Source organism: Bombina bombina, chromosome 7 (assembly GCF_027579735.1).
Source record: "Bombina bombina isolate aBomBom1 chromosome 7, aBomBom1.pri, whole genome shotgun sequence".
Classification (NCBI taxonomy): domain Eukaryota; kingdom Metazoa; phylum Chordata; class Amphibia; order Anura; family Bombinatoridae; genus Bombina; species Bombina bombina.
Window position 1 is genome coordinate 280198789 of NC_069505.1, and position 11458 is coordinate 280210246.

Here is an 11458-nt window from a genome sequence, read left to right on the forward strand (position 1 = left end):
CTCTAGATAAAAGGCGCTTGAGAGGTGACATGATTACTTTATATAAATATATTCAAGGTCCATATACAAATATGGCAGAAAAATGTTTGTGATGAGAAGTCACAATTTAAGGCTGTCGGAAAGGAGATTAAATCTCCTGCAACAGAAACGTTTTTTCTCTGTAAGAGCAACAAAATTGTGGAACTCATTACCAAAGGAGTTAGTGAATGCCAATACCTAAGATACATTTAAAAATTGTTTGGATACATTTCTGGCTAGAAACAGAATTAATGGATATGATTGCTTTTGTTAAATGGGTCAAATTTTAATGGGATTAATTTAAGCACAACTGGAGCTTTTTTGTAGGTATATTAGATTTGTATAGGTTGACCTTGATGGACTTCAGTTATAGTGGAACTGAGTCACTTATACTTAAACCATTTTTGCTAAGTAGTCCCAGACTACTACCAGCAGCTGAAATAGGCCTAGTTTCCATTGAGGTGGTAAAGTTTGGAAACTAATGGTAACATAAAATTTCTCCTTAGATTTCAATAGATATAAATGTTTAACGACTAGTTTCCATACTTTACCACCTCAATGGAAACTAAGCCATAGTGGAGAAAGAGAGGTTGCTTGTGTAATAATTTAAAGGGACATTAAACACTACATAAATGATAGGTATAATGATGCATTCAAAGAAAAGATTAGTCTGAGAATGACATGTAGATGTATTTTTAAAGTGTTATTAGTTGTATAAATATTGACAAAATAAGTGTAAAGTTTTAGTGACTATAAAACAATGGTAACTGCTATGTTGTAACTTAGGTTACCTTCTCTGCTAAGACCAATTAGGGACAGTTATAAATAGGTCACTAAAGTGTGCAGCCAATGGCTGTGTCTAATATAACAGTGTTCTGATCTTCTATTTCTAACAGGAAATGAAAACTTCAAAATTTAAGAATGGAATTATAGGAAAAGGGGACAAAATAAATAAACAACTAAAGTGCACTGCATAGTTTATATATATATAGTATATATATATATATATATATATATATATATATACAGTATATATATATTGTATATACAGTATCTCACAAAAGTGAGTACACCCCTCACATTTTTGTTACTATTTTATTTTATCCAGCCGGTATAACAGTGTAAATTTGCTGTCCCCTCAAAATAACTCAACACACAGCCATTAATGTCTAAACAATTGGCAACAAAAGTGAGTACACCCATAAGTGGAAATGTCCAAATTGGGCCCAAAGTTTCAATATTTTGTGTGGCCACCATTATTTTCCAGCACTGCCTTAACCTTCTTGGGCATGGAGTTCACCAGAGCTTCACAGGTTGCCACGGGAGCCCTCTTCCACTCCTCCATGACGTCATCACGGAGCTGGTGGATGTTAGAGACCTTGCGCTCCCCCACCTTCCGTTTGAGGATGCCCCACAGATGCTCTATAGGGTTTAGGTCTGGAGACATGTTTGGCCAGTCCATCACCTTTACCCTCAGCTTCTTTAGCAAGGCACTGGTCATCTTGAAAGTGTTTTTAGGGTCGTTATCATGTTTGAATACTGCCCTGCGGTCCAGTCTCCAAAGGGAGGGGATCATGCTCTGCTTCAGTATGTCACAGTACATGTTGACATTCATGGTTCCCTCAATGAACTGTAGCTCCCCAGTACCGGCAGCACTCATGCAGGCACAGACCATGACACTCCCACCACCATGCTTGACTGTAGGCAAGACACACTTGTCTTTGTACTCCTCACCTGGTTACCGCCACACATGCTTGACACCATCGGAGCCAAATAAGTTTATCTTGGTCTCATCAGACCACAGGACATGGTTCCAGTAATCCATGTCCTTAGTCTGCTTATCTTCAGCAAACTGTTTGCGGGCTTTTTTGTGCATCATCTTTAGAAGAGGCTTTCTTCAGGGACGAAAACCATGCAGACCAATTTGATGCAGTGTGCGGCGTATGGTCTGAGCACTAACAGGCTGACCTCCCACATTCTGACATTCAGTCTGAAGAATTTTAGGGCCTGATATTCTGTTTTTTTTTTGTTTTGTTTTTTTTTACATTGCAGTGCCTTGTTACCATGTTTTTACAGAAGTTATTGAATAAAAGTGAAGATTTATAACTCCTTGTTCCTCTATTATCCTGATATTCAAAACTTCGCTGCTCAGGCATGGTATTCTAAGAAGTCTTGTTGGTACGTCGAGGTCCTTACAAAAAAAATTAGAAACACAAATTTTATCTTGAGAATTTTTTAAGTTACTATGTAGTGTTCTTTATGTGAAACAGAGACTTCCATAATACAAGGTCTAAAACAAATTATGTTAACTGACAAATGTACTGTATACTAAACTAGAAGCAAATGCAAGGACTGTAGTGAAAATGTTTCAGTTTAATTTATATTTGCTACAAACAGAATTTAGATTAGTGCTCACCTGTTAACTTCACTCATTCATGTGATATTCTATATCCCATAGAGCTTCATTACTTCCTATGAGCTTGATGTTAAATGGATTGTCATATCTACAAGAAATGCTCATTTCAGTATCCCCAGTCTTGCAATTAATCCACCTGGCGAAATATTTTAAAAAAAGTAGGCTGACCCTTGCTGTCTATAGGAAACAATAGGGGTTGCCTTCTGCTCAACAGTCTGCCCTCATCACCAGTGAATAAGGATCTCGGCAGTGTCAAGGGGTCATGTTTTCACAGTATCTTTACACAACAAATACTGTGCATTCAAACTGTTTTCTGTTTAGTAAAAGTTCATATAACAAATATGTAAACTAAGTTTCACTGTATATTCAGTAGATTTCTTACTATTGCTAATCTTGCCACAGAAAGGGTGGCGAATAAGGTATGCGTAAAAAGGATTTTGTTTTCAGCATTAGAAACTCCCAGCGATGTTTCCCCATTAAGATACAGATTACTCCCATGGAATGCCTATATATTTACTATGTATGAGATAACCCAGTTAAAGGGACATTCCTTCCAAAATTGGAATCCGCATGGATGCATTTCAGTTTTGAATAGAAACTGTAATGCTCATGGGATATTTCCCTATCAGACCAAGCTTGGCCAGTAGTCTTCTTATCCCAGCGTCTAGTGGAAGGATAAGGAAATATCCCAGAACAAAGTGAGATGTATGAAATGAGGTAAGCAGTACTCACGGTAGACAGGGCAGTCCAAGGAATCAGCAGTACTGGGTAAAACAGCAGAGTGGTCAGACAGGCAGAGCTCAGCAAAAAAAGCCAATCCAGCAATTCAGGGGTTAAATAGCAGAGTGGTCAGACAGGCAGAGTTCAGTAACAATAAGGCAATCCAGCAATTCAGGGGTTAAGGAGTAGAGCACTCAGACAGGCAGAGTTCAGTAACAATAAGGCAATCCAGCAAAGTAACACCCAGTAGCACACAAAGTAAGTCCTATATTGGGCAGTGTATGTAAGTTATGCAGGTACTTATATAGGTGCTGATTGGCGCCAAGGAGGACTATAAAGGATCAAATCCGCTCGAGAGGGAAATTAACATGCGGCGATGACGTCATCGCTGCACGCTCACAGCAACCCCTGCGTCCCTGGCAACAACCAGAGCGGCGCAACGGGTAGCGGCGTGACAGAAACACTTTTGTAATATAAATGTATTAGCAAACAATGCTTCTAACAAAAGCTATAGCTGTTTCCACTGTGTATTTAAGTATGCACCATGCATCATCATTTTAAACACAGCACTTTCTCAGAGAGCCTAAGGTGCTTGTACCATCTGGTAATGACTCAGTTTGTTAATTGCTGACATAATACAAGCCCAACTTGTGCTCTGAGCTGCTGCAGTATTTAAAATGTTGGTGTACTGAGAATATCTAGCTATGCTTCACATGCACATGCAGAGAAAATGCTAACACTAAAACAGTGATAACTTTTCCCAGAAGGGTTTTTACCAGTGCATGTTTATTGCAAATATGTTTCTATTCCAATATGTAATTCATCTATGCGCATTTAACTTTTGACCGGAATATCCCTTTAATAAACAACAACAACAAAAAGTTTAATAAGAAACCTATATACAGTGCAGCCACAATACTAGAAGTAATTCAGTTCATTACTGTGTAATTTATATTATTGCAATCGCACTGTACCAACTTAGGCCTCGCTTCCATTGAGTCGTTAAAAATGGAGCGGTAAGCTACCGAATCGGCCGACAGCTAAAAGTAATTTACGGCTCCATTTTAGTACCAGGTTTCCATTGAAATAATTTGCGGATAGTGCAGTCGCTCTTTTCGTGTAGCTGTACGTTAACATCGTGTTAACGCTTCCATCTGACGTCGGATTTCTTGAAAATCAATTAGTTGCTAAGGTAACCCGACCTTACGCTATAGAATTTACGTTTAACGTCCGTTCTCCTTACCTGTGATTGCCTCTCAAGAAAAATAAAGATACACTTATCCATATTTTTAATAATCAAATACTATTTTTTAATATAATTATATTTACCACTTCATAAATATAAGTAATATGTATTGCTGCCCTAGGCATAGGTCTAGTTTGCATTCTGTAGATATGTTCTTGCATATCTTATTATATTTAAATATATACTGATATTTCTATTAGAATATAAGTTCAACTATTCCTATACATGAGACAACAATAAATATTACTTATAACAATTTATTTCTACATTAAAACACTTGCATTATTTGCAAGTTTTATCATTTCAATAGAAAATAGGTCTCAAAAAGAACAATTTTCCTCTTTTACACCTAGTTGAGCTGGGTGTAATATTTCTCAATGTATCGACAGCCTCCGACAGTATATTAACGGTTTGCGCTTTCATTGGAAACCTGGTATAATTTATCGATTAACGGCTTCTATTACTTTCTATGGGACGCGAAGATTTTTTCGGCAGCCGGAGTCCAGCTGCCGATATTGAGGTATAACGCGCCATTGGAAACAGTCGATAAACGATATTGCTTTCGACAGCATATTTAACGGTTTGCTAGTGCACGACTCAATGGAAGCGAGGCCTTAGTGTGGTCTATTTTAATAACACATTTGGTACAGTGCAATATTTGTAATAGAAATGTATCAATGTATCAAGTCAAAATGATGTATGAATTAATTTATTTATTTAACACTATTGCCAATGTGTTTGCCACTATCCTCTAACAATGGTTAAATTAAAAATACCATCAATAAAAGTTTTTTTTCCCTTTAATTTACCAATAAGTAGAGGTTTATTACATCAAGCCATATATTTGTGCAACAGCCTTAAAGAAACATTTTAGCTGAAAAATAAAATCCTTAATTTTATTAGAGCATTTAATTCATAAACAAATTCCTTTATTTTTTAATGTGTTTAACCGCTGCCAATAGGTTAATTGCATATTCAGATATGTGCTCCTTTACAGTATACAGCTAGCAAGCAAATGAGTAGCAGACATACATTTGTACACACCAAAAACTGACCATATTCTCATTTGGATCAGAATGAGGAGAATATTCTATGAACAAACTTTTACTGTGTTTCATCCTTTTAAATGTTAAAATAAAAGATGATAATTGGATGTGTTTTGTTTTTTACACTAGAGTCTTCCTCTAGGGATTTTTCCTATACTATTTATCTTTACATAAATATTAATAAACAAATATTTTATAATCTTACAGTCAATATCCTTATTCCTTAATGCGCTCACACACATATATAAGGGACATATGTTCTAATATTATGTATTAGGAAGCATGACTACTGCAAATCACACAATAGAATACACCTGTTTAATGGCGTTTCTTAGTCACATGATGACATTGTCATAGGCTGTTAACCATAGCCATTTACCAATTGGCTTCCAGAAAAGGGGAAGCATTATTTACTGTTGCCTTCTTTGTCAGACAAAGGGTTAAATGTTATTTGTAATCCATTGTTAAAATCATGCATGTAATGTTTAAAGGAATAAAGAATAAAAACTGCTAGAAAAACAAATTTGAGAATTCTGTACAATATTCACAAGAAATCAATCTCAAAACATACTTATAATATAAAAGCCCAGAAATGTTGCATTCTGTAATATAATTATAGGCAAAAATAGGACAAATCAACATAAATTATATAGACAGCAATTTTACTTTTTAAATTACATTTAATTTTATATTACAGTGTTTAAAACATGCAGGTATATAATAACGTATGTGATTTATATTATTTAAAGCACAATTAAACTTAATTATTTAAGTACCAATCATATAAGTATACATTTTAAACATTTAAAGCAACTCCTGTTTATATGTTATCCTAAATCTAATAATCCTACTGACAGGTCTGGAATATGAACCTGCTAATATAAAGGGACCATAAGGGTTTACATTTTTTAGCTAAGTTCAGTCAACATAATACCAACCCTACACAATACCAAACTTACATATATGCAATAAAGACACAACACTCAAAGTTGGGAGAAAAAAACACCTCCCCAACGGGGGGGAGGGGTTGCTTTATTAACTAAGTAAATAAATAACTTTAATACTGCATCGCTACCCAGCTGGCAAGATGATCTTGTCCTAATTAACCCTCTAAGGGGTGTGGCCGCCCTGGGAATGAGGACGCCCTAATTCCGCCTACGTCTCCCCCCAAGGAAGATCGACCAGCGAGCCGACCTATCCCTAGCCCCCTGTGACTAGGGTCCTGAACGCCCGCTGTACTTTCTTTCTATGATGCTACCAACCAATTGGAATTTTATGCCACACCCCTTTCCGCAACACTTGGGAAAGCATGCCACCATGCAGACCCCCAACCTAACAATTTAGGGTTAAAGGAGTCTCCAACACTGGATAGTCAACGGTCCCCCAGCCAAAAGACTGTTAGTTCCGAAGGGAGACCCCATACTACCATTTAGCGCCTCTGGGCTTACAAAGGTCCACATGACTATGTAGCCCCCCACCAAAGGAAATTGAGCCAGCTGCCTTACAACTGCACACCTCCATCTGCTTCAGAACCTGTAAAAGAACAACATTGAACAACAAACAAACAGGGAGGGCTGGGAGGGAAGACAAGAAACAGGTTAGTGGTTTTACTTTCAGTTCTGCAGCTCTATTATCAGCTCTGAATCTCCTCCTCCTAAGCTCCCTCCCCCTGCCCTGCAGGGAACACTTCCTTTAACACAATCCCATTTTCTCCTTCCTTTCAAAAAATTAACCCTTAACTTGTTACATCCCTAAATAGGTCTTCCACTTTTCCTAAGGGTTTAAATTTTTTAGCTAAGTTCAGTCAACATAATACCAACCCTACACAATACCAAACTTACATATATGCAATAAAGACACAACACTCAAAGTTGGGAGAAAAAAACCCCTCCCCAACGGGGGGAGGGGTTGCTTTATTAACTAAGTAAATAAATAACTTTAATACTGCATCGCTACCCAGCTGGCAAGATGATCTTGTCCTAATTAACCCTCTAAGGGGTGTGGCCGCCCTGGGAATGAGGACGCCCTCATTCCGCCTACGTCTCCGCCCAAGGAAGATTGACCAGCGAGCCGACCTATCCCTAGCCCCCTGTGACTAGGGTCCTGAACGCCCGCTGTACTTTCCTTCTATGATGCTACCGGCCAATTGGAATTTTATGCCACACCCCTTTCTGCCACCCAAAAAGAGGACAAGGTACTCTTGCCCCACCAATCCTCACCTGAAGCCAGGACCTGCCTAATATTTTCCAGGAACAAATTAGTTCCTCTATCGGACAAATGCACCTGATCCTTCCTAAACAATCCACCATGATCAATACGACTATTGTCATGCATAACCACCTTCCCCCTTGAAGTCAGCACCTTCTTACTGACCACCCCATGTAGTTTCCTCCTCACTCGGAAACCCTTTAGGAGCCTAACATGAGGCCTGCCCCATCACCTTCTGGTTTCAGAAACCAACTCGGGCAGATGTTACCACAACACGCCCCTCCAAACCAACCACCTAATTGACACTTCTTCAGCCAATAAACCTAACTGCTGACCACTGTCTGGGATGCTGCCCGAATGGCCTCCCAACTTATATGAGTGGCCCACCATCCAAATTCTTCTGCATCCCATCTTCTGACCTGCAAAAAAACACCAACCAACAATAGGGTCCAGGCTACCCCAAATTCTAAAGCATCACAGCCGCTAACCTTTGATAAACCACTAGTGCTCCCTCCAACCTACCACTGCTTCAAAGGCCTGATATATTTCTTCAACTGCCCCTCAGACCAAAGCCCCATAGCCTTGATCTCCCCCTCCGTTTTTAACCTGAAACTGATGATAAAAGGAACCCATCCCCTCGCACTAAAACCACCCATCTACCCCATGCCTGATTGCCTCTTTTTTTAATTTTAATTTTTTATTTTAAACAAAACTGCGCATATTGATGGCCCCACCTGCGATTGCAAATTGGACCATCTACCCTTCCTCACCTGCTCTGTTTTAGATCTATCCACAAACACTGGAACTGCCTGTTCAACTAATCTAACGTGTCCTCTCAATAAGCCTGTTCCCAGAGAAGTTTAGTATTACACTACCCAATCACTTCAAAGAGCTTTTAAAAGTTACCCCACTCACGCCAAGCTACACTGTATGTCCGCCTAGACCTAGGTACTAGCAAACCCTTCAACAGCCTTAGCACAGCTCTCCCACACTCACGACCTGCCAGAGATATGTTGGACACTCGTTACCCCTGACCTCTGCCTCTGGTGCTAGTTCCCTAAACTTCTCCCACTTAAACCGAGAAAGAGCATCAGCGATTTCATTCTGAACCCCTGGGACATGTCTAGCGCTAAACACAATGTTATGCCTCAAACATCTAAGCACTATTTGCCTTAGAACATTCACCACGGGTGGAGAACTAGCGGAAAGCCCATTAATAGCATAAACCACGCTTTGATTGTCGCACCAAAAAACTACCGCTCTATTCTGTAACTTTTCCCACCATAACTCAACAGCAACTAAGATAGGGAATAACTCCAAGAGGGTCAAATTCCTAACTATACCTGCGCTGCACCAATCCTGCGGCCAAGGTGAAGAACACCACATGCCATCAAAATATGCCCCAAAACCTGCACTACCCGCAGCGTCCGTGTACAGATGTAACCCTCTACTGGAAACCGGAGGAGCCCTCCAGATCCTAACCCCATTAAAGTATTTCAAAAAGACACAACCATACCCGCAAATCAGCAAATCAGAGATTGCATCGTCCCTAAGATGTAAGCGCATTCGCCAGACCCTGCAGACCCTAAGAACAGAAAGTCATCCAGGTAATGAGCCACCTGACCTAGGCCAGACCTGCGTACTACTGCCCAATGAAGAAATGAACTAAAGCGTTCAAAATATGCACAAGAGATGGCACATCCCATCAGCAGGCAGCGGTCCACATAGTACCATCCCCCCGCCCTGCAACCCATCAAATGAAAACTATCTGGATGTATCGGTAAAAGCCGAAATGCAGATTCGATGTCTACTTTAGCCATCTCTGCCTCCCCCCCTAAACTCCTTACAATAGCTAATGCCGATTCAAAGGATTGATAGGCCACTGACGTGTCAGCCTCATCCAGCGCATTGTTCAACGAATTCCCTTTCGGGTGTGACAGATGCTGAATTAGTCTAAACTTCCCCGGTTCCCTCTTGGGCACAATGCCCAATGGGGACACCACCAAATTTTCTAGCGGAGGGGACAAAAAAGGTCCCGCCATTCTACCTAATCTAACCTCCTTATCTATCTTTTCTTGCAAGACTTCCGGAAACTGGTACGCTGATTTTAAATTGTGAACCGCAAATGGGAGGCAAACTAATTTCCTAACTGGTATTCTAAAACCATAAGCTAAACCTGCCTGTAAAAATTCCGCCATCTCCCTATCCGGGTAATCCCTAAGCGCTCCGAAAATTGCCCCAAGTTTCATTGGCGTGTGAGCCCTCTCCCGCAAAACCCTGATAGTGTGCTGTGAAAGTGTAAGCTCACCGTTTCCAGCTCCCGATACCACTCCGGCTGCCGCCATCCCGGTCTGCGAGGATTCGAATGCACCCACCATAACCAGCTCACCAGCCGCTGGTCTGCCTTTCGACGCCCCCATTGCACTCCTATTATTTTCCACCTGTGAAACAGAAAAAACAGAGGGAGCACCACAGACAGAAACAGGTGTCCCAGCGGACCCCCCAGCCTCCACCTCAGTAAACCTGACCCCAACATTTTGATCCCCAACCATATTCCTAGCTAACAGCCTTTTCCTAAAGCTAGACCTTAAATGCATATGCCCTAGTCTAATGTGTGCCAATCCTCTATTAAGCGTTATCAATGATCCTACTGGCCCTTTAAATGCTCGTTGTCTAGGGGAAACAGGCTTATCTACGCCTGGTAAAGCATTTTTTTCTACCTGCGACACCCCTCACAGCTCTTATCAATGTTCCTACTGGCCCTGTAAGTGTTCGTTGCCTATGGGGAACAGCCTTATCTACGCCTGTTAAAGTATTTTTTTTACTTGCGACATCCCTCACAGCTCTTACAAATGCTCCTACTGGCCCTTTAAATGGTCGTTGTCTAGGGAAAACAGGCTTATCTACGCCTGGTAAAGCAGTTTTACGGCCTGCGACAGCCTTCACAGCTCTCCCACCCCCTCTATTACCCCGCCCCCCCCCTATCATTAACCAGATTCCTCCCCCCTTCGGGACGGGTAAGAGACCCGTGGGACCCCCTGCTGCCTTGGGGTGCTCCCTTTACCTTAGCAGGTCCTGCTTCTCCTGCGACCGGACCCACGCTAATGCCCGCCTCAGCAGCCGCATCCACTTGCTGATTGCTCGATGCCCCCGAATCCAAAATGGCAGCCGGGACAGAGGCGCGCGGGACCAGACACAGGAGAAGAGAGACGCCGGAGGCCATGTGGCTCCATAAACGGAGCACCAGGGCCACCCTCCATGCCATGCAGCCAGGAGATAACCGCAGGTGAAGGGGATCTCACCGGGCTCCGCTGTGAAAAGCGGAGCTCTGGTGATTGCAACAGCAGATCGTTTGCTGACTTCCTCAAAGGGTCAGAGGCAAATGATGCCCCCAGCGACTGAGGAGGAAAAAGGCTAGGGGCAGAGAGGGACAGACCGGCCCCAGTAGGGAAAGAAAAGCGGGTGGGAAAATCAAGAGGCCTTAAAGTTAGATCCAGAGAAGGGAAAGAGACATAAGCAGAAGTGACAAGACTAGGAAGGGAGACAGGGGCAGAGAAAATAGGACCAGGAGAAGAACTAGTGACAGGGATAGAGTAAATAGGTAGAAAATCAGCAGCTACAGGAAAGGCCTCAGCAGCAGATGATACTGCAGGGGAAGGGATAGAGACAGATATAGAAGTCAGTGTAGAACTAATAGAGGGGTCACAGACAACCACTGTATCACCAGCTGATGCAACTGCTGTCCTCCTCTTCTTTCCTGATAGATTTTCATCTTCATCAAACCTCCCTGTAGCCCCAGAAAAA

At 41.4% G+C, this 11458-nt stretch overlaps 1 protein-coding gene across 1 annotated transcript; it reads right to left on the reverse strand.

The window, feature by feature from the left end:
* Positions 1–6385: 6385 nt before the first annotated feature.
* Positions 6386–10592, reverse strand: LOC128635859 (uncharacterized). The gene is made up of 2 exons (XM_053688967.1): positions 6962–10592; positions 6386–6452 (listed from the first exon to the last, which is right to left on the reverse strand). Exon 1 carries the CDS (start codon positions 10249–10251, stop codon positions 9178–9180), a length of 1074 nt encoding a protein of 357 aa, XP_053544942.1. The 5' UTR covers positions 10252–10592; the 3' UTR covers positions 6386–6452; positions 6962–9177.
* Between the last annotated feature and the right edge of the window lie 866 nt (positions 10593–11458).